This window comes from Amblyomma maculatum, chromosome 9, assembly GCF_055883805.1.
Source record: "Amblyomma maculatum isolate TAMU_Amacu chromosome 9, ASM5588380v1, whole genome shotgun sequence".
Lineage (NCBI taxonomy): Eukaryota > Metazoa > Arthropoda > Arachnida > Ixodida > Ixodidae > Amblyomma > Amblyomma maculatum.
Window position 1 is genome coordinate 41,331,914 of NC_139352.1, and position 23,755 is coordinate 41,355,668.

Genomic DNA, 23,755 nt, shown 5'->3' on the forward strand with positions numbered 1-23,755 from the left:
TTTATGGCCACCGTTTAATTATGTTTCTTTAAGTAAAAGTAATACTGTTTTAATTTTGCAGTTTTATTGGACTTGTCTGTGGTCACATCTAAGTACTAGTGGTAGTATTTAATGGATACCGGTGATAACTAGTAAGTGACGTTTATTGCAAAGTTTTACGTCACATGAATCCTTGAAACGGACCAATGGCGCGAAGCCAGATGTCCATACCGGCTCGCCGTAGGTGGCGCCTTCGAATTTCACCGGAGACGTGTCGAATTTTCATTCAAAGCGCCTCAGAGAAGTTTTGTTTCTGACCCCTTGTCTCTTCCAGCGCGTGTTAGACACGTCGCTTTTGCGGTTTGTTAAATACTTGCACAATCGCGTCGTCGACTAGTGCTCGTCGTCGACCCACGTCGTCTCGTAATCGTCTTTGAGCCGCCGGACCTCGAAGTGGTGGTCGGGGGAGGCAAGTTCCGAGAAAATGCGATCGACCATCGACATGAACGTGCTGTTGCTGACCCTGTCGGTGTGCCTGCAAGCGTCGTTTCTTGCGGTGTCCGGGAAGTCGTTGAAGGAAGGCGAATGCGAGGGTAAGTGCTGGTCAATGCCCAGCGAGCTGGCATTCCTGTGCTAATGGCTCGATTCGCCACCCACTGGACGGAGCAGTTCTAGAAAACTGTGCTTTTGCTCCCTTTCGGCGAATCCTAGCCAGTGGTTGTCAGTGTGTGTCGTGTCATGAGACACACGTAAGATGATTTCATGTGGGCAGGTCGGTGTGCGGCGACTATTCCGGGAGCACTGACCACGTAGTCACGAGTGACGTGCGGTCCGCTAGCGCTCTGGCTTTCGCGACAGCACACGTTTACCCGGTCATTGATCATCGCCAAATGTGATGCAGATTGCGGCTGGCTGGACGTCACTACAGCCAGTTCGTTAACTGGATGGCTGACGTTTCTGGAGTAGTCGCTAAGCCACAACGTGTGCATCCAATTGATATATGGGAAGTCTTGTCGGATGAGATTGAGGAGGGTGCTAAGATCCGGAGGCGTACGTATCCTCAAGCTTCCTTTTTTAAGTTTAGTTTTCCGCCAGTGCATTACGATTACTTTTCATGCTGTGGCGGCGAATGACCCCAACATAACTATAATGCCACATGGGCAGCCTCTTGCTTACCGATATCATTGATTACATGGTCGCTTGTGGTGTTGTCTTCGAGTCCGAGTACCATTTAATTAGCTTTATAATACGCGAGTGCTTTTTGTACCGTGGTAGTTTTGCTTTTATCCCGAAGTCTAGGTCGGCAACCTTAACAGTGCCGTTGCTCTTTCAGTACGCGCAATGTGACATACAACAAAACCAAGAAAGGTCCCGTGGCCTCTTTAAGTAGCCTTATCTCATGACTGATGTGTAAGGGCTGCTATCTTACTTTCATCCGATCTGTGAAGTTCGCCATACAGGCCGCAACTCATCTAACTTGGACGCACATTGTGCTCAGGAGTGCATTGGCATTTGCCTTTGTCCTCTTAGTCTGATATAATCATGTCTGGCATGAGTTGAGAAATGCTTTTCACATGTCAGCAATAGAGCAGGAGCTAGTTCTTTATTCACTGATTACTCTGCTTGGCCTCAAGGCGGATCAGCAGGGAATTACAATGTCAACAAAAAACACATCTCCACTGACGCTTTCTGTGTGACAGAGCACGCTCAGTTTCAAGGTACTCCATCAAGCACCTAAAAATTTCTTTGCTACCCCACAGCAGGTTGTACTGCAGTGTGCTGACCAGGATATGTCTCAGTGGAATGAAGTGCGAGCAACGGAACTGAAATGTGAACCTGAATATATGAGGTGCTACATAAGAAACATGGGCTATATTCATTAATGCTTTTATGCAGCGGTCTTTACATTTTCAAAGCGAAAATTGCTCTAATGCCCATTCTGCTTCAGATAAAACCTTCTTTTTTTGCTCTTACCATTTTTGTCTTTTGACACTGACTTCATATAGTTAACACTGGTTTACTTACTGAGTGTGTTTTTAACAACATTTAAAGTGCACACAAAGCATCTATCATGACATACGCATGAGAAATTGAGTGAAAAGTAGACTTTACTGTATCGAGGCCACATCATCCAGACTAATGGGAAATATTGATGCTTCGGACTCTCTTTCATCTAGCTGTTTGTGGTTATACCCTGAGGAGTATGTCAGTATAAATTGGAAGCGTTCTGTAGGTACATGGTGCTCCTTGGAACAGGGCTTCATACTGGTCAGACAGCTGTTGCAAGACAATGGTAGCAAAACAGATTTAAGCAATACTGTGGACTACTCACACCAGGTTCTTATTAGCTTCTAATTTGAGTTAAGCAGTTCCATTTTTCTTTGCAAACTTACTCGGATTTAACAAGTTTATATTTGCCATCTTGGTGGGCTAGCTAAAATACGTGAATAAATTATACTATTTGGGCACTTCATATTTGTTTGTCCTCGTGTCATTTGGAGGCATACTGAAATTCAAATGAGGCACTAGAAGCTCAAGAAGTTGAATTATAGCACACGAGTCCTTCATGTGTCCATCAGCTCTCCCATTGGTATATTGATTAGGGCTAGAGTGGCAAAATTTCCAGCTATGCAACTGCCAGATGTGGCGCTAAAATGCAAGAAATCTTGAACCGTGGGTTCGCCACAGAATTCAGTCAATGGCCATGTACACCCTTCAAACTTTTATCAGTATCACTTGTTGTATCATTACATGCAACATGTAAATGCTTCTCCCAGCTACACAGGTTGCTTGTTCTTACAGCAAAACTGCACAGGGTTTGTAGCGGTTCTTGAAGCCATCGATTTCCAAAATCTCTTATTCAAGGTCTTGAAAACCCTTGAAAATATGCAAGCACTTGAAAGTTCTTGAATTTTATGCTCTGCAATGTTAGTGGCTTCAGCTTAGCGTATTGCGCCTCGACAGAGTACAAACATCTTCATGTCATCTAAACCTGGCTGTGATGTCCTTGAGGTTCACAGACAGCCTTGGAGGAGTTAAACTACAGCAAGGTGTGTGTAAGCATAATTAACTGAACTTCCACTCTCTAAACTAAGTCCACCCGAGCTGTACCTCAGCCATTTTCTTTCCTCCTATTTTGTATTTAGTTACTGACATTTTACCTATAAAATAATTGCAGTTATAATTCATGCGAAGACAAGAGATAAAGAAAAATCCTCTGGTGCTTTCCTTGGCTTCACTGACTGTAAGCTTCTTTCAGTTTTCTGTTTCAAGGTAATGTACGCCCCTTTTTTTCTGTTATAAATAAAAACCAAGGATCGTGTTGAAGTCATTATTTTCTGTCCAAGGTGCTAAACACATCACCTGATAGTCCTTGAAATTAATCTACAGTTCTGAAACTCGTTGATTTTTTCCTTTAAAACTGCTACGAACCCTGAATGCACATCATGGCCGTTAATGATTCCTTTTTCCTAATAACATGTTAGTATGGAGTACTTGCTTGATGGGTATGTTATGTGAATTTTCTATTTCTGAGTGAAATAGAAATTAGAAAAAAGGAACAAATTCTAATAATAATCGTACCACATCTTATGGTAAATCACAGCACAAGTGGTCATTGTAGCTCAAGAAGATTTTGGCACGCTGCATTTAGCAATGCAGCACCTTTACGTTACCAAAAATTTGGAAGCGTGTGCACAAGTTTGCCCGAAAACTAAGTCATCCCCAAGTACCTTGTCTCAAACACTGCCAGAATTTTGCAACATGTATTTCCCACGCAGTGTGTGTGGGCGTCCTCAAGAAGCTTCATGGCCGGCTGGAAGTAGAGGAGCGAACGAACGAGGACTCCATCACCGCAGGTTTCACGGAGTTCTGCAAGTCTGCCAAGGGACCAGAGCAGCGCTTCGTAAGTCTCACCATTTGCAGCCCCTTCGTTGTGTGCCGTTAAGTTCGAGGTCGTTGGCAGCTTCCCTGCCTTTCTGTTCATGGTAGTGCAGTGCCAGGCTGTGCTCTCTGGCATCTGCTATCTCGAGATGGCTAACATTGGTTAACATTCTCCACAAGGCCTTTCTTCAAGATTTAGCTTTCTTTGACTTCCATTCGTTATCCGTTATCTTTCTGCCGTTGTGAAGTATGGGCATGGGCTCTTGTGAGTAGAGTGAGGAAGCGCCCTTGTGAAAGTTTTCTTTGGCATTTAAACTTGCACGCAATGTCGATGATGTGGATGATGCTGACAAAAATATGTGAGAGGGTAGTGCTTGCACCGGTAGGGAGTAACGAGTAACTTCCTGTTACGGGGACACTTTAGTAAATGTGCCTAATTTAGTAGTATAACGAAGTGGTGTGATTTTTGGTGTTTGGGATCATAACCAGGCCCTCTGCTCACTAAATGAGCATGCTACACATAGGCCACAAAGGCTCGCTGCTCCAAGCGTGTTAGAGGAGGGCCTTAAAAATGCATTGTAGTGTAGCTAGTGTTGTAGCTAGTGTATGAGTACTGCAGTGGTATACAAAAAAAGAGGGGCGGCCCAATCGGTGAGGCGTCATGGAGAGGGGCAGCGCAAAGGAAACGAGGACTGTCAGGAGCCAGGAGTGACATTCTGGATTGTGACAGTCTTGGATCATGCCAGTCTGCGGGGATTTATGTGCAGCACACATTCAACCTTGCTTTGCGGGGGGGCTTGAACGTCAGTGGTGTGGTATTAGACGCCCGATCTCTTCTTTCCAATGCAGTGCTACTATGTGGGTGGTCTGGAGGAGTCGGCCACCCGCATTGTGGGCGAGATGGCCAAGCCCTTCAGCTGGGGCATGCCCCATCTGAAGGTGTGCGAGAGACTGCTTGGCAAGGACGCGCAGATCTGCGATCTCAAGTACCGTGAGTGCCCTTTTTTTGCAAGATCTGCTCTCTATACTAAGCGCTGCCTGCTGAACTGCTCCTGTCGAAGGTGGTAACCTAATTTGTTTTGGCCCTGGTTTGAAGGCACAGTGGTTAGGGCGCTCGACTGCTGTTCCCAAGGGTGCAGGATCGAATCCCGCCCTCACCGGCTGCTTTTCGATGGAGGCGAGAAGCTAGGTGCCTGGGTGGTGTGCGATGTCAGTGCACGTTAAAGAAACCCAGGTGGTCGAAATTTCCAAAGTCCTCCACTAAAGTGTCTCTGATAGCCCGAGTCACTTTGAGATGCTAAACCCCATAAACTAAACTAGTTTGTTTTTGAAGAGAACAAAGAACAGTAGCCATTGTTTTCACCTTCCTTGTAGGTGAACTATCTGCTTTTATCGTCAAAATTTTGTCAGTGAAAAGCAGATTTCTAAGCACAGAATGCTGCACGCATTTCAGAGTGCACATCCAGAGAATGTAGGTTTTTTTTGTTTGCTGTTGGTCTTTCTGTGGATGGCATGCGAGCTGGGGCTAAAGCGTTTAAAAGCATCTGCACATCACTTCTTGTGGAACGCAGCAGTGTTGTATCATGCGTATTCGAAAACTTTAGCGGAATTGCATCGGCAGCCTTCACATTTAGGCTTTGTTTTGTTGCACTATTTAGTGACCTGTATTGTGTTCTGCAAAGCCCCACAAAAAGCACTATACTTGTATTCACTAGGTTCTTGTTATACATTTTCCACCAGTTCATGAATATAGAGGTGTGCAGGTGATGTATAACTGTTCACTTGACTGCATAATCGAGTTATGAGTTGTACGCATGAAGGGCTGTGAGGAGCTGTGTATCAACAATGTGTGACTTTCTTCCATCTACAGCTAAGGTGCAGGTGATGTATAACTGTTCACTTGACTGCATAATCGAGTTATGAGTTGTACGCATGAAGGGCTGTGAGGAGCTGTGTATCAACATTGTGTGACTTTCTTCCATCTACAGCTAAGGTGATCGACCTGAAGACAGTGGACCTGAAGAAGCTCAAGGTGAAGGACCTCAAAAAGATTCTCAACGACTGGGACGAGCGATGCGAGGGCTGTGTAGAGAAGTCGGACTTTGTCAAGAGGATAGAAGAACTCAAGAAGGTGCACATGCGCGAGGAACTCTGACCTCTGCGCGACCCTGCTGTACAGAGAGACCACCACCACCAATGCATCCTCACTCACTGGCCCCTTTGCCCTCTGTCACACCATTCTGTGCTTTGTTTTATTTTTTTAGGGGCAGGGCAGCGCAGTTCTTGGTTACATTTTTGGGGAAAGGGGTGGGTAGCATTCTAATTTATCAACTTTTTACTATGTACAGGGCATTTAGTGAAAACTGTTCCTTGTTATTTTTTTTTTCGTGTTCGCACAAGTTGCTGGATTTATGCTTTTCTTCTTTTTTGTTTTATTTAAAGGTTTCAGTGTGTGCATAAAAAGTCTGTACAGTTGCTGTCGGAAATGATGTACAACACTGCTGTCGATTGGCTGCTGCAATTTGATTTTGTTTCCTGCAGTCATGAAATTAAAATGTTCTGTGCATTCTTTTTGCTTTGGTTGGTCTGTGTCTGATGCAATTTTTCTGAAGTTATAGATGTAGCACACAGTGCTAAGCCAGGGGCTTCACAAACCTCTAATATACAGCCATCCGTGGTCAAATTGAGTGTTTCTGAAAAAGAAAACTTTAAGCTTAATCAAATGTCCGGAACTGGGGTGTTAACCTATTTACGAGGTTCAAGGTCTAGCTCAGCCATGGTGGTAGTGGTTTTTTGAAAACAATTGAAAAGAAGTAAAGCAATGTTGTTGCTGCACTGAAGGAAGAGGGAACAGAAAATGCATGTGCCTTGTACTGGCTCTGTAGCTGAGCCACCTCCGTCCGCTGCCTCATGCGGACAGAAGAGAAAAAGAGGGAGTGAATGACTCGTCGGCAACAGCCGTCGCCCACCACCTAATGATAGCGGGTGCAATGACGGCCTACAACAAAAAAAGATTATGGTGGCTGGCTAGCCCGTGCCCCAAGTGGCAGAGACCGACCAATCCCAGCCCGTAGGGCCAGAATCAACCACCAACCCAAAGGAATGTTTGCGTTGGCCAACATATCTCAAGCGCTCGAGCTGGCGTCCGTGGAAACAAAAGAGGGGAGCAACAGCAAGAAAGTGCAAGGGCAGCTTTTTGCACTATTCAAAAACGGTAAATTCGCTTTGGTTGCGGGCAAGCGTCCAAGCAATGTCGAGAAAATGAGTGTCCACTGCAATGGACTCTCTATATAATGTCAGCTTCGTCCCACTTTTACTTGCCTCATTAATGACAGAACAGCTATTTTTGAAACTTTATTGTGGCCATAATTTGCATGGTTTATGGCGTGCAAATGTTCGCATACTAGTTCCCCTAGCGTCATTACATTTATCTTTGTAGCAGTAGAGTGCAATTTTAGCTCTTTATCCTTAGGGTTCTTTTTTTTGTGTGTGTGTGGCTACACATGCGGAAGAGGTTGCCATCGCGTTAGCCGCCGCAGACCAGGATTCGCGAGTCATCGTCACCGACTCGAGAGGGGCCTGCGGAAATATTGCACAGGGGTACATTCCTCTCTGCGTACCGCATCCTTCAAAACAGTGACTACCTCGGTGCCCCCGCGTCTCGAACAATTGTATGGGCTCCAGCTCACATGGGCCTCGAAGGCAATGAAACGGCAGACGCCGCCGCCCGCGTGCTCACTCTCCGCGCAACGCATTCAGACCTTTTTGATACGGATCCTAAACCCAATCCGGCCCTCACTTTTCGAGAAATTACTGAGTTATACCAATTCGGCCACGCAATATATCCCAAGCCTCGTAAGGGCCTTACAAAGGTGGAGGAACGCACACTCCTCCGTCTTTACACCAAAACGCTGCGTTGCCCAGCAGTTTTAAATCACTTTGATCCTGCCTCTACAGGAAAATTCCCGCACTGTGAAGTCTTCGGACATCTACCATATGGTGTTGGCATGCCAATGAACCCCGAACCTCGCCCTCAAACCAACCCCACCCGAGAGGACTGGGAGGCAGCCCTTCTCGGCATCTCCGACCTGGCAAGCCAGAAGGCCCATGGTCCACCGAGCCCGAGTCGCGGCGGTCGTCAATGGGCTCCTGTAATGAGCCCACCTATTGATTGTGAGAGGTGGCCCCGGCCACCTCAAGCTTCCTCTTTGCAATAGTTTTTCAGACAGGGACACCTTGTTTGAGGCAGCACGCAATACTACGCAGGCAATCCTTGACATATCGAACTCGCGAAGTAGTTCAATATACTGGTAATTCGATTTATAAAACGTATCAACAGATTATCTCCCCTGCAACCCAGAAGTGTGAATTAATACGGTGAGGCCACGCAGCGGCACGCTTCCTGCATCGTGTACTCCCTGATATGAGGCTGGGACAGGTGGGTCACTGCCGCTTGCGGCGGGCGCTGGCCTGCCGCAGAAGTTTTATCTGTTGTAGGCCATCATTGCACCCGCCACCGTTTCGGTGGTGGACGACGGCTGTTGTTGTAGCGCATATATTTCTCTCCCTCTTCATTTTCTTTCTTCTCTATTTTCTCTTCTGTCTGCACGAGGCAGCGGAGGTGGCTCAGCTACAGAGCCAGTAGCATGCCCGTGCATTTTCTTTTCCTTCTTCCTACAGCCACAACAACAACAACTTCCTGCATCGATAGGCTGCCCACCGCTCGCCGTAGGTTAAAGCGCTTTACCGTAGGTGCGCGCCGAGCGTCACCTCTCGTCAGACGTCAGAGATATACAATCGAGATTGAACTTCATTCTACAGGCATGCGTCCATCCCCAGAAAAAAACTAAATTTCTGGTCATACATCCACCGCCTGGCGGCGTGGACGTCAACCTTCACTTCGGGGGTCAAAAAATCGCACAACCCCCCGAAGGTTATCTCCGGATACTTGGCGTTCCCATTAATCAGCATGGTACTGCTAAGGATTGGATCCTTCAGCTAAAATCTCAATGGAGGCCAACGCTCCACTTAATCAAACGGCTCAGCAGCAAGAGTGGGGGCGCAGGGACGGAGGTAGCGCGTCGCCTCACCGTCGCTATTCTGCTCGCTAAGCTCCGCTACGGTGCCCCTTACTTTGACTTGACCGCAGCCAATTACAAGACACTTGGCTTACTTTATAACTCTGCCTTGAGGGTTATAACTGGTCTACCCGTACACACGCGCATCACGGAGCTCCACAGATTCGCTCAGCTCCCACCAGTGGATGCACTTATTGCTACGCACCGAGCCAATCATGAAACTCGCCTGCGTCACACACCCAACGGGCATCGCCTCCTCACTCGAATCTTTGACGAAGCTAACCTACACTTGCCCATATTGGACCACCTTACAGCACCATTGACAGAAACATTGGTAACAGATCCAAAACCCATTCCAACCAACACCAAAGGACCAGGAAGAGATCACCGACAACGCCACATAATTGATACACAAGACCAGCACATCGGTCTCCGCATTTATACCGACGCCGCCCTATATCATGACGATGACACCGGCATCACGTTTGCAACCACTGCTTACTACCAAGAGGGTTCACAGCTGCACGCCACTAGCCACAGTGGTCGCAGGTACTGGTCCGCAACTGAACTCGAATTAACAGCCATCGACGAGGCCCTTCAACACTGCACCAAAGGAACAGATCGTTTCATCCACATCTACACCCCGCCGGGGTGGCGCAGTGGTTACGGCGCTCGACTACTGTTCCCAAGGACGCGGGATCGAATCCCGGCCTCGGCGGCAGCTTTTCGGTGGAGGCGAAAAGCAAGGCGCCCGTGTGCTGTGCGATGTCAGTGCACGTTAAAGAACCCCAGGTGGTCGAAATTTCCGGAGTCCTCCACTACGGCGTCTCTCATAGCCTGAGTCGCTTTGGGACGTTAAACCCCACAAACCAACCAACCAACATCTACACCGACAGTCAAGAGGCTATAAAAACCCTGAAAGCCCGTTCTTACAAGACCTCGGTACAACACAGCATCAAAGAGCGCTGTCGATACCTGCGAGAGACCTCACAAGTCTCGGTACGAATACATTGGACACCTGGACATCACGCACAAGGGACTGGGAACAGAATGGCCCACGAGGCCGCTGGCGCGCAGCTAGAGGAAGACCGCCGGCATAGCCTTGATGTGGGCCCGTCCAACTCGGACCACCCTTACTGTTCTCCCGTCTCCTTCATCATACCGGACTCTGTCATCACGCGGCTTAAACATGAGCGGAGGGGTTTGTTGCGGGACCTTGTCCCGGTATTAATCCTCCGATCCCTTCCGGCCTCTCTTGTCCAGCCCAAGTTCTAACTCACAAGGCGCGAGCCGGTGCAGCGTACACACCGGACATCCTGAGTCAATGGCGCCGAACCAAGATCAGCTGCCCCAACTTCCCTGCTGACTCCGTTGACCTGCAGCACTTGGTCTGGACCTGTCCTGGCACGACTGGCCTCCGCGCACGCTACACATCTGCTCACCACATTCAGAGCTACGAAGACTGGACAGCCCCCAATACCAACGCCAAGCGCGAGCTTAGTGCCCTGCTAGACTTCATGTCGGAGTCTGGCGCCCTCAACCTCACCTAACCCACCCCCTTCCCCTCTAGGCCTCAGGTCATCCTCATGAATAAAGGTTTATGAATGAATGAATGAATGCTGCATGGAGGCGAGTGCGACCGTCAGATGCTTCGCGCCGCGTGGCAGAAGTGGCTTGATTTCACATCCTGCGGACGGTGATTTCAGAAAATGCACTGCCGGTGAGGTCTAGTTCTGTTACTGGCGCGCTATAATAATGCACTTAAAGTAGGCAATACATTTTATTTCTCCGTCTCCTTCAGCAGCGAAGCAGGCCAATACCATTGACCAACTGGCCTCTTGCTTAAAGAGAAGCTTGAGAAGAGAGATAATATGGGACGTTGGCGTGCCCTCTCACGGCGCGGGCTACTGTCGTTCGGTCAATTCTGTTCTCGTTCCTGACGTATGTTGCCTGCATAACACCTCTGCCGGCACGTACCAAGCTGCAGCTTGAGAGAATCCTCTTCCGTTTCCTGTGGAACGGAATGCTAGATCGAATCGGGATGTGGTGAAACAGCCTCGGGACAAGGGAGGCCTTGGTCTGCCCGACCTGGGCATAGTAACCGCAGTGCTACACGTCAGATGGACCCAGACAGCCCTGAATTCAGACATGTCCCTGACTCGAAGCTTGACCTTGTTCTTCCTGAGCACCCGCCTCCGTCTTTTTTCACAAAGCACGTTTTCCCACTGTGTTCCCCGTCCTGGCTCTCCTTCGCCCTTTTACGCCCAAGCAGCTAATTGCTTGGAGCGACTCAGAGGCCTCCAGGCCGATGCATAGATATTCTGGCAGTGCCGTTAAAAGATCTAGCCAATCTTTTGACGCCGAAGCTCCCCCCTAGGTATATTCAAACAGATCTGTCCAATATGCGTCCAAGCTGGAATCTGATACTGGCAGACTTTTTGGATGCAAGCAGAGCAACGTTCATGTATCGCTTTGCACACGGACGGCTCCCCATCCGCAGCAAGGCATTCACACGAGCGAGCTTGCATCCAGTCTGCCCGTTCTGTGGTGGTCGTGAAGACATTGTGCACATCTTTACACAATGTCTTCTCCCAGCAGCCCTCCTTCGACCAGTGGCTACCTTGTTTAGTATTCCAGGACTGCCATATCAAACTGTCAGGTACCTCAACCCGTTACCCAGGCATGTTGTGAAACAGTTTGTGCTCTTGCTCGTTGAGTGCATGTACCAAGTCTGGTCTGCCAGGTGCGCCGCTGCATTTTCGCGCAGTGTTCCAGGCCTTCATGAGGTGCTCGCACGAGTCCGCAGGGAGGTCTGGTTTCACCTAAGCCGTGAGCAGCGTTACCTCAGCGAGCAAGAGTTCATAGACACGTGGAGCAGGCCACCGATTATTTGCGAGGTTTCTGGGCGTACCATAACAGTGTCAATATGAAGCCCTTTAAAGTTACAGTTGTCCTTCAGGACATCCGAGGTCCAAAGAAGGTCCGGTGTTTGGCCTGCTATCACAGCGGGGACCTTAAACGCAGTTGGCATAGTGTTCGGTGACTGCTGTGTGCGTGTCACCACACGAATGCCCCCTTGCCAGGGTACGGCCGTCATCCCGAATCAAAATCCTCCTCCCCCGGACATCCGGGAGGAGGGGGAGGTACCGGGGATGATGTATGAACGATGACGGGTAGATAGGTTATGTGAGACCTTGAGGTGCGGCGCCTTCTGGAGCCAAACCTCCTTTTATCTGACAACGGTACCATTGAACAGGCCAAGCGAGAGCTGTGCTAGTTTGCCGCCCTCTTGCCTCGTGTTTCCTTTAAGTTGTTTGCGCTGTTAACTTATAATTTTTAACCAACTAGTGCTATCTGTTCCGGCATCGGTCAGCACGGCTGGCTCCACAGCACGGCAACTGGTGCACCTGATTTTGCCTTAATTCCCTGCATATGTCAGCAGTGTCACGTTGAAAACAAGCACGCCAGACCGAAGTGTGCTTTTAATCCGTCTCGAAGTTCACCCCGTAAAGTGGTTTCACGGCGCTAGCTTCGCTAGCAAGTTCCCAAGGCGGCGAAGCATTGCGCGCGAAATGTGGTCGCGGGGTGCCATTACGAGAGGGGCACCTAGCAGGGTCATGGCGCGCAGTTCGATATGTCGAATGTTCCACTTAACGGGAGCTAGATAAACGCGAACACCATTCCTATACCTTTTGCACTGGAGTGCCTAAGGGATATCCTGTTGACTGCGTGTATTTTTTTTTATTTATTAACAATACTGCAGTCGCATGACTCCAAGCAGGAGATAGCACATTTTTTTTTAATTCGAGAAGATTGCCATAAGGCATAAGTTGAGAAAGGGGGAATGGAATGCAGGAGATAGAAAGTTAAAAGAAGGCGTGACGCCCAGTTTCACCGAGGTAATCGCACAGGTTGGCTGTGTACTGATTTTCCATTGTCCACTTCACATAATCACATTCGCGGTTACACCGCAAGCCCACCGTCATGAGCAGCCATTTTCCAGCCGGAGCCGTTGCTGGGCACGTCCACAAGGGACGCACATCACAAGTCACAGTGAGGGCACCTGTCAGTCACTGGCAGATCTTTTTCACACCACCGATGACGTACAGAGGGGATCAGGGCCGCCCCTGCCCGAATCCGGCGCACAGATACCTCCTCCTCCTGCCGAGTAAGACTACTGGGGAGAGGTGCGAACATGGAGAAATGAGAGCACGTATATATATATATATATATATATATATATATATATATATATATAAACAGCATGTCACACAACTTTCCCGATTATCTATTTTATTCCAACAGTTTCGGACGGTGGACCGTCCTTCTACCTTAGGACGGTCCACCGTCCGAAACTGTTGGAATAAAATAGATAATCGGGAAAGTTGTGTGACATCCTGTTTGAATTTAACTCTGGCCTATTAGTAACAAGCAATCCATGTCTATATCCATATATATATATATATATATATATATATATATATATATATATATATATATATATTGTTACGTTACGGCAAGCCGATGAAAACAGAGGACAGAGAGATGGTCGATGACAGTGAGATGACGTTTAATGGAAATGTTGCCGGGCCTAGCGCGAGCGCTCCTGTCCGCGCCACTGCCCGCTTTTTCTTCCTTGATGTCGTCCGTAACATGACCCGGGGCCACCGAGCGATCGTCCCGATCGTGGACGAGCAAATGCACGATGTTGATGATTCCATGGCATGATGATGGGCGTGTCTAGATGCTTGAAAAAGAAGAGGAAGAAGGAAGAATAGAATGGCTTGCCGGCACGATGATTCGCGATGAACCTTGGCAGGACACTCTCGGGCCACACGTTGCCACGACTCAATGGCGGAGGCCAAGGCACGCACCGCATGGCATAGGCAGGGGAGAATGTCTTGAAGTGTAGCGGTGTCTTGGGTCGTAGGGTCCTTGGTCGGCACATCAGGTCAGTGGGGTCACATTAGGTCATTCGAGTCTCTCCTTGTGTCTTGTGGTCATGTGTGGCGTCTCGGGTCAGTCTCTCCTTCGTCATGTCTTGTGGTCGGGGCGGGGGGACGGGGCGGAGGAACGGCAAGGTCTTGCTGGATCCGGCAGGCTGGGGAACAGCCATGCAGTGCCTCCTAACCTTTCGCCGACGGCGCAAGAAGTCGCAGGGCGCTGATGCTCCGGACCAGGATGGGGGGGGGTGATGAAGTACCCAGCACCTCCACCAAATGTTACGATACGGCAAGCCGATGAAAACAGGAGAACAGAGGACAGAGAGATGGTCGATGACAGTGAGATGACGTTTAATGGAAATGTTGCCGGGCCTAGCGCGAGCGCTCCTGTCCGCGCCACTGCCCGCTTTTCCTTCCTTGATGTCGTCCGTAACAATATATGTGTATATATATATATATATATATATATATATATATATATATATATATATAAGCAGATCAATTAAGGGGAAATGAGGGTGCTCGTTATAATACATCAAGGAAAGAAGCCAACAGTCGGCGAGGCCAAGGAAAGCGTTGGGGATGGTACCTATGTCTTTTTCTTTTTTAATGTTTGCTTAGATAATCACAGAAATTAGTAATGTAATCTGTTTAGGGGAAAGATAATTAAACACAAAGTAGAAGAAAAAACAACGTGCCGATGGTGGGATCCGAACCCACGACCTCCGAATATCGCGTCCGGTGCTCTACCAACTGAGCTACATCGGCCGCTGTCCCCCCTGCTACTTGCTTGGGTATTTGTGTTGTCTGTATACGAACCTTGAGAGTGTTCACCAGCGCCACCCTCAGCCATAGCGGCGGACGTAGAACGTCCTTTGTTACCGCCAGCGTCACGTAGAACGTGATCAAGAGCGAGGGCGAACGCTGTGCTAGAACCCTCTTACGCTACCTATGGCTTCAAGACTGCCAGAACCGAGACCCCCGTAAGCTACAAGCAGATCAATTAAGGGGAAATGAGGGTGCTCGTTATAATACATCAAGGAAAGAAGCCAACAGTCAAGGTTCGTATACAGACAACACAAATACCCAAGCAAGTAGCAGGGGGGACAGCGGCCGATGTAGCTCAGTTGGTAGAGCACCGGACGCGATATTCGGAGGTCGTGGGTTCGGATCCCACCATCGGCACGTTGTTTTTTCTTCTACTTTGTGTTTAATTATCTTTCCCCTAAACAGATTACATTACTAATTTCTGTGATTATCTAAGCAAACATTAAAAAAGAAAAAGACATAGGTACCATCCCCAACGCTTTCCTTGGCCTCGCCGACTGTTGGCTTCTTTCCTTGATATATATATATATATATATATATATATATATTCATACAGGATGTCACACAACTTTCCCGATTATCCATTTTATTCCAACAGTTTCGGACGGTGGACCGTCCTTCTTCAAGGTAGAATTGAGAATGGAGAATAAGTCCGCACATTACGCCACTGTTAGGAGAGGGAGAAGGAATTCTCGCTCTCCATCTTTGGAGATGCAAACATTACTGAATAGATAGAAAGGGCGAAAAGCTCCAGTTGATTATTGGCTGGTAATGCAACAAAGACGGAGAGAGAAGAAGAAAAAAAAAGGGGGGGGGGGGAAGAGAGAGTAAAGGGCAAAAAGAGAAAGTGGAGAGCCGACGAATGTTACATACGCGCCGTGCTTCCACGAAGACGACACTAAAAGCAAGACAAGTCTCCCTCGAAGGAAGCCAGAAATTGAGCAAAGGTTCAGAATAATAATAATAATAATAATAATAATAATAATAATAATAATAATAATAATAATAATAATAATAATAATAATAATAATAATAATAATAATAATAATAATAATAATAATAAATAATAATAAAAAAGTAATAAAAAAAATGTGAAAAACAGACAACGCGAGCATGCACACCAGGACGGCCCGCTCCCCAGCGGTGCAGGTGTTCAAGAAAACCGTTGGGATAAGAGTTATGTGTTCTAGACGGAGTTGTTCCACCCCGCGACACGCCAGCGATCGGGGACAGGGCGGCGCGCCGCCGCGGCGACGAAAGAGCCGTCGGCCAGACGCGCTCTCCCGAAACCCGAAACCCAATGCCGCAGCCGGGCATTCGCGTCAAGTGGTTCCCGCGAGCGCGTCCTAAGTGAAGACGTTTGTTGCGGGATAGAAAACCGACCAGAGGGGGGAGGCCAAGGAGCTAAATAACGAACAGTATAGTTTGCGTGAGAAGGAGGAAATTCTTAGGAGCGGGCAAATGGGGGGAGATAAAGGCCTCGTCTATTAGCATGCAGGCTTTTCAGATAGGCAAAGTTGCCCAGTGTTTCATTAATTCCATGGGTTAGAGTCTGAAATTTGTGTATGAAGTACGATTCTCTTTGTTCTCTTTGTCGATTTGTTTGGAAGCCTGATTGAAGGAGAATGACCCGAATGTTTTCGAAAGTGTGGTTTGGAAGGCACAGGTGCTTAGAAAAAGGGAGATTTGGCAGTGTGTGGACGTGGGCCTTGTGGTTATTGAAACGAAACCTGAATGGTGTTTCGGTCTGGCCGACGTATTCCATGCCGCACACACCGCAGCTTAGCATGTATACCACATTGGCACTGTCGCAGTTCAAGGATTCTTTGATCTTAAAGGTGAAATCAGAGAAGTTGCCCTTTACAATATTTGTCGCCTGCACATGATTGCAAACTTTACAGCGTGGCTTTCCTCACGGTTTACATCCGGGATTAGGGTTAGTATTGGCGGTCGTTTTAGATTTAACTAGCATGTCCTTTAGGTTTCTAGAGCGCCGATACACTGCTCTCGGTGGCTGTTTGAAAATGGAAGACAAGTGACTGCTTTGCTGGATTATATTGAAATGTTTCGAGAGGATATTATTAACCCGTGGCATGTTTGAGGAATGTGTAAGAACGAGGTTTGTTGGCCTGTCGTTCTGCTGTGAGTTTTCAAAATTGATTATTTCCTTTCTGTCTAAGCCACGAGCTTTCCCAATAGCATCATCAACAATGAAGGGGGGGTATTCCTTTTGCAGAAGATTTGTTCTTAGTTGCTCCGCATGGCGGTCAAAGTCCTCTAGCCCAGAGCAAATCCGTCGGAATCTATGGGCCTGTGAGTAGGGTATGCTGGTTTTACAGTGGTGTGGGTGGCTGCTTTTGAAATGTAGGTACTGCTGGCGGTCGGTTGGTTTCCAGTATAGGGTAGTCTTAAGAACGTTGCCTTTTCTCTGTATTGTAACGCCCAAGAAGTTAATTAAGGATTTAGAAAAGCTGTGAGTGAACGATATGGATGGGTGAAATGAATTGTAATTTTGTATAAATGTTAACAGGCTGGCTTCGTCGTGGGGTCAGATGAGGAAAATATCGTCAAGAAAACGCTTATAGAGGAGGGGTTTCAGAGACTGAGTGTCCAGGAATTGCTTCTCGAGGGCCGCCATGAATATATTGGCATAGGCCGGTGCCACCTTAGTTCCCATCGCCGTACCGTTAACCTGAAGGTAGTGTCTTCCCTCAAATTCGAAGTTATTGTGATTAAGCACCAGGCTAAGAATAGTGGAGAGGGTTTCCTCATCCAGGTTCACCGAGGGGTCCGTCTTAAGGTATGCATCCACTGCCGCGCGTATGCCGTCTGAATGGGGGATATTCGTGTACAGGGATGTTACGTCCATTGTGACTAAAAAGCTTTCCGCCGGAATTTCGAGGTTGGACACGACCCTCGGGAAATGATTTGTGTCCTTAATGTAGGCAGGGATAGTTGGTATAATGTCCTTAAATAGGAAGTCAAGGACTGCGGAAATATTTTCGGTGAGTGTACTGTTACTTGACACAATTGGGCGGCCGGGACGGTTGGGTTTGTGAATTTTTGGGAGGAGGTAGAATGGCCCGGGAACCGGTTTGATGGGCTTCATTGCTTTAAACATATCCTGGGATATCTTTTGCTTTTGAAACAGAGACTCTAATTGATTGTTGATTTTGGTTTCAAAATCTTTTGTGGGATCGCTATCCAATTTAGTGTAGAAACGTTTATCTTCCAATTGTCGGAAACCTTCTGTTAAATATTCTGCCTTGTCCATAACAACAATAGCGCCGTTTTTGCCCGCAGGTTTGATGATGATGTCGGACCGCTGACTCAAAGCGTCGAGGGCTTGGCGCTCTTCGGGTGACAGGTTGTTACGGACTGCATTAGGTTTTGATTTTGTATACGCAGCCAGAATATCCTTTTGAACAGCAGCGATGTATGTATATATCTAAATGTTTGTCTCTGTGTTCCCTTGGTGTCCATGATTTATCAGATATCCCCGGTATGTTAATTTGACGCTTCGTTTCGTGGTTACTGAAGTATTCACGGAGACGCAGACTCCTTGCAAAGTTATCTAAATCTTGAAATAACTGAAATTCATTGAATTTTCCTGTTGTAGGACAGAATGTTAGACCCCTACAGAGCAACGTTCGTTCCAAAGGTGAGAGTGGCAGACTCGACACATTCACTACATTATCAGTAGCCATATATATATATATATATATATATATATATATATATATATATATATATATATATATATATATATATATATATATATATAATACATATATGCGGCACACTTGTGGGGTCTTTCCGGTTGCCATGGCATGGCAACCATGGCATGGCACAACACTACCAAGCGGCTATGAAGGCACTCGGAAAGTATTGCAAATGATAGGCCCACCCAACAAACCTGGGAATTCGAGGAGGCACCCGCAACACAGCAGCAGACAAACATGCAGCAAGAGAGGAGGTCTGGAATGCATGGGCAGAACAGAGAGGAGAAGACTGCGGCAACGGATGGGACATGGAGCGAATCTGTCCAGCAGTCTCCAGCAAGTATAAGCCAGTCCAAACTTTATGAGTCACAATAACCTCATACATATTTCTCATATTTAACTCGTACAACTCTCATGTCGTCTCATAGAGATATCATTCAGCGTATGAGAAATATATGAGATTGTATGACATTAGTATGAGTTTAATATGAGAAATCTGTATGAGGTTATGTGAATCATACGGTTTCTTCACTAGGGAAGGAAACGGCGAAGGAGGAAGCAGTTCAGGAAGAAGCAGGTGTTCTATCTAAATGTACATGGGAGTCGTGAACAAAAATGGAAAGAGTTGTCTTGTAACCTGGAGAAAGATGCCATCCAAGTAGCCTATCTTGTGGAAACACATTTACCCAATGCAGAAGTACCATCCTCGCACAGAAGTTACGTTTGGGAAGGTCTGAACCGATGTGGAGCTGAACAGAAGGGTGGCGGCATAGGTTTGCTGTACAGAACGGACACAGTGGGAGACAAAGTACACGAGACATCTTTGGAGCCCATGTGGCTAATGGCAGTATGGGAACATAGAAAGTAGCTCCTAGTGTATTTATGGACAGGTAAAAAGATAAAAACGCATATCAGAAAACAAGGAAATTCTGGATTGTATGGAAAAGGATGCCCTTACTTTGAACTTCCCGAGATTTCAATGCTCATGTTGAAAAACATGACAATGAAACGGACAGAACGGAAAGTCTGTTTTTGAAGTGGCCCGACAGAATGGATCTGGTGGTGGTAAAAACTACAGAGAAATGTAAAGGAAAATTGACATGGACAGCTGGCAACAAAATTTCCTCATTAGACTACTGCATCCTCTCCCCAAGCTGTTCGACAAACTGGAAGCCATGAAAATTGACGAAATAGGTGACCGCAGTCTTGGCAGTGACCACAACATCATTAGGCTTAATTTTGGGATGACAAAAAAGAAGCCAGCCAACAGTTACCAAAAAGGGCATTAACCGCTAATACCAGCCCGACTTCATAGAATGACTGATGATCTAGACAGGAAAAGTAGAAAGGTAGGCCTGAAAATCAATATGCAAAGACTGAGATAATTTTCAACAGCCTCGGGAAGAACAGCAATTTACGTTAGGTAGCGAAATACTGGAAGTAGTAGGTGAATATGTCTACTTAGGACAGGTAGTAACCGCAGATCCAGATCATGAAAGGGAAATAACAAGGCGGCATGAAGCGCATTTGGCAAGCACTCGCAGATTATGACTAGCAGCGTACCGGTATCGCTCAAGAGGAAAGTATACAACAGTTGCATCTTACCTGTACTTACCTATGGGGCTGAAACGTGGAGGCTAACGAAGAGGGTTCTACTTAGTTGAGGACAGCGCAGAGGGCTATGGAACAAAAAATGGTAGAGGTAACGTTAAGAGATAGGAAGCGTGCAGAGTGGGTCAGAGAAATAACTCAAGTTACTGACATTAGTGGAAATCAAGAAGAAATGGGAATGGGCAGGACATGTAGTGCGAAGTGGGGATAATCGATGGTCGCTTAGTGTAACAAAGTGGATTCCAAGGGAAGGAAAGCGTAGCAGGGAGCGGCAGATAATTAGGGGAACGGATGAGGTAAAGAAGTTCGCAGGGGTCAAGTGGATGCAGCTAGCACAGGACCGGGTTAAATGGGGGAATGTGGGAGAGGCCTTCGCCCTGCAGTTGGTATAGTCAGGCTGATGATGCGGATGACGACCTGCCCGTAGCATAGTGAAACTAGCTATGCTCCTAGAGGAGGAGGGGGCAGCAACCGGTGATGTCGATGCATGTGAGGATTTTATACAGCGGATAACTAGAAAAGCGAAGATGGTGTGCAGTAAACACAAAAGGATACAAGGCAAGCGGAGGCTAAAAATGATGGAATGCAGAAGCAGCACAAGCAATGCAGAGGCGAAAGGAATCATGTCGTAATCACAGGCTTGCCTTAAGTGCAGGGAGCGAGCAAGTAGTGATAAATAAACTAAGGCACAACTACAGAGAAGCAAAGCAAGAGGCAGCAGTCATTATCCAGAAGAAAATAAACCACGTACATGGGCTCTCGACTTCTGACCGAGCTCAAGGAGGCTGGCCCTGATGCAGCACGCAAATTCTAGCAGCAGAAGAAAGGATGAAGCAAAACCATCAACCTACACAGAACTGGAAGACCCAAGCAGAGGTGAAGTTATAAGGAGAAGGAGTGCTTACAATATGTGGCCAGATACCTGGCCCGTTAGCTAGCTGGGAGAACAGAAACTAATAAGTCTGAAATGGAAACAGCTCGAGTTCAGCCAGGGAACAGAGACCTCATCACGCCGAGAGAGCTAGACACAACCATAAAACGCATGAATGCTCGCACAGCAGGAGGCCCAGACAGCATCCCTATCTAGTTAATAAAAAAGCAGGGCCCATGACAAATGAGCTTCTGAGAGATGCCCTGAACATAATGATGGCATAAACCTCCATCCATGAAGAGTGGAAATGGTCTAGAGTCCGGCTTGTGCCCAAGCGAGGTGGCGACAAGAAATTCGTGATAAACTATCGCCCTATCACGGTAACACCAGTGCTTTACCGCCTCTTTGCCCACATTGCTAGTTTGCGGCTCCACAGATGGGCAGAAAACTGAGAAGTGCTTGGGGAGCTGCAGAATGGCTCCAGACGAGGCTGCTGCATCGAGGATAACCTTTTTATTGTCACCTAAGCCATCGTGATTCCAGTAAAAGAGGACAGGCAGCTACTACTGGGCTTCCTTCACATCGCCGAAGCGTATGATTCCATGGACCATTGCACCCTGTGGGCTGGGCAGTGCTGAGGAGTACTGAGATGCTGGAAGAATGGCTACAGTTACTGAAGGCCATATACGAACGAAACTGGAATATCATACAATGACACAACATGGGTCGCATGCAGATATCACGCAGGGGTCAAGTGGATGCAGCTAGCACAGAACCGAGTTAAGTGGAGAAATATGGGAGAGACCTTCGCCCTGCAGTGGGTATAGTCAGGGTGATGATGATGATGACAAAAGTGCGAGGAAGGAATGTGATTTTGTCCAGATGAGGGACACATCTGCAGCTTTTGAATGCAGTGGTAGATTGCTCCTTGTATCGGTACGAATCGATCTATTTCGTTCAGTTATTTAGCTCTTGTGAAGGCCTTCTTTAGAGGCTGAAGATTACTGAAAGGAAGGTACGGTGCATAGACCGAGCACCTGCCTATGTTATGCCATATCAGCACTGTTTTTCTCTCATCAAGAAGCTGGCAGGTAGATTTGGGATATGTGTTTTTTCGGCGCCTGTTAAACTGGAAAATTTTTTTCCCATAGCTGTTCTCAAGAGAAGAAGAAAAACGGAACTCTGCACGAGTAGAATAAACCATCAGACCAAGTTCACCAGGTGTGCCTCTAGGTTATCCAGCGTATTATTCTATCTTGCAGGCGTGTATACGTCGGCCAAGCTGACCGGTGCTTCAGTGAGCGGGCCCTTAAACACAGCAGATCGACGTGCACCGGTACAGGTAGCAATCTACCACTATATTGCAGAAGCTGTGGCTGCATGCTCCCTTTTCCGGACAGAACCATATTCCTCTGTAAGACAAGCACCAAAACTGAAAGGGAGGTTATCGAAGCCTTCCTTTTTGCCTAATAAGGGTGACGACTGCTTCAGTTTGCCTTCGATATCGAGACAAGATAACGAGTTTCTAGAACGGCATGTTCGAGTTTCACAGCCACTGTGATGCTGCTGTATGATGACACCTCCCTCAGACGCCGACTAGGGAGGTGTCGTCTCTTTTTAATTCGTCGGAGAAGGGCCCCGTGGCCAGTAGCTTTGACAGGATGCACACAGGAGCTAAATAAAGCCACTCTGATCCATGAACTGAGTAATCACGCGGCAGCATCCCCCTTTTCACGAAGCGGTCGAGTTGTTGACCTTTCTGGAGGTGCTGTTGCTGTGCCGATGGCTGGATCATTCGGGAACTTCTTTCCCTGGTACTGAATCTCCGTCATCATCGGGAATCTTGAAATCCGGTAGAAGGGACTCTTGCCACCGAAATCGTTGCGTGCGAGGAGGCTTCGGGAATCTCTCCGGCAGTGGGCATGCCCCAAGTCCGCAATTGTGTCGGATCTCTGTGATGGGACTGTAACGAATGAACTGCATTTTCTTAGCTAATAAACTCAGGATCATGGGCAGTGTTTAAGCAGAGTAATTTTATCGACCGATCGATCATCTCATGTGACCACTTGGTCATATGTCGCGATGTAAACTTTTGTGCATAAAAACTTCCTTTTCCAATCCTCGCTCCTTCGATATCTCCCGCTCTATCATCTCATCATTCTGGTCACATTGCAATCTAAGTTCGGCCCGGAACCCGAACGCATCAATACGAAAACCAAGAAGCCTTCTTAAAGACACTGTACCTGTTAAAAAGGGAGTCCTTGAAAACCTTAACAAGCATTTCATTAAATAAAAAAGAGGGGGATACTTAGATTATAGACAACTAAATTTTGCAGCAATTTTCTTCCCGGTGATGCGTAATACATTCTTGTATGCGACCACGTGGTTTTTGATTATGACAGTTAAAAAATGTATAATTGAATTTTCTTTCGTCCCCAGTTTCGGTTTCGGTTCTAGCGGCCGAGAGATGGCTGTGACGTCCCAATTAAGTCATGGTATAGTGCCTAGAATATCCAGTATATTCTAGGCACTGTAGTCATGGTCAGCTCACTTTAGTCAGGCGCGGCATGAAGATATAATGGCGATGCAATCTTTAACTTTGCACTTTTTGTGATTCATAACCTTGAGGCAGTGTGGCTTTAGTGTTGTGCTGAATTCAAACAACAGAGAAAAGATTATATCGCTGTTTTTCCATTCCTCGCGTGACCTAGCCTTGATTTTGACGTCATGGCCATAGCTCGGCTGTTGAAACCAAAATCTAAACAGGTGAGAAAAGAAATTTGATTATATATTATTCAGCCGGCATAGGCGAATATCGCGTGGTGACCCGTGTACTGTAAT

At 47.2% G+C, this 23,755-nt stretch overlaps 1 protein-coding gene and 2 non-coding genes across 3 annotated transcripts; 2 read left to right on the forward strand and 1 right to left on the reverse strand.

Moving 5' to 3' along the window:
• The first annotated feature begins 214 nt into the window (after positions 1-214).
• Manf (mesencephalic astrocyte-derived neurotrophic factor) lies at positions 215-6,432 on the forward strand. Its single transcript, XM_084578659.1, has 4 exons — positions 215-572; positions 3,759-3,883; positions 4,711-4,852; positions 5,850-6,432. Exons 1-4 carry the CDS (start codon positions 464-466, stop codon positions 6,014-6,016), a joined length of 543 nt encoding a protein of 180 aa, XP_084434785.1. The 5' UTR covers positions 215-463; the 3' UTR covers positions 6,017-6,432.
• An 8,145-nt stretch (positions 6,433-14,577) lies between these two features.
• TRNAS-CGA (transfer RNA serine (anticodon CGA)) lies at positions 14,578-14,650 on the reverse strand. The gene has a single exon. It is a non-coding gene; the product is annotated as a tRNA-Ser (tRNA).
• A 344-nt stretch (positions 14,651-14,994) lies between these two features.
• On the forward strand, positions 14,995-15,067 carry TRNAS-CGA (transfer RNA serine (anticodon CGA)). Its single transcript has one exon. It is a non-coding gene; the product is annotated as a tRNA-Ser (tRNA).
• The last annotated feature ends 8,688 nt before the right edge of the window (positions 15,068-23,755 follow it).

Coding starts and splice junctions, on each gene's coding strand:
- Manf (XM_084578659.1), top strand. CDS start 464: ATGCGATCGACCATCGACATGAACGTGCTGTTGCTGACCCTGTCGGTG. Junction 3,884..4,710: donor AGGGACCAGAGCAGCGCTTC/GTAAGTCTCACC, acceptor TTTCCAATGCAG/TGCTACTATGTGGGTGGTCT. Junction 4,853..5,849: donor GATCTGCGATCTCAAGTACC/GTGAGTGCCCTT, acceptor TTCCATCTACAG/CTAAGGTGATCGACCTGAAG.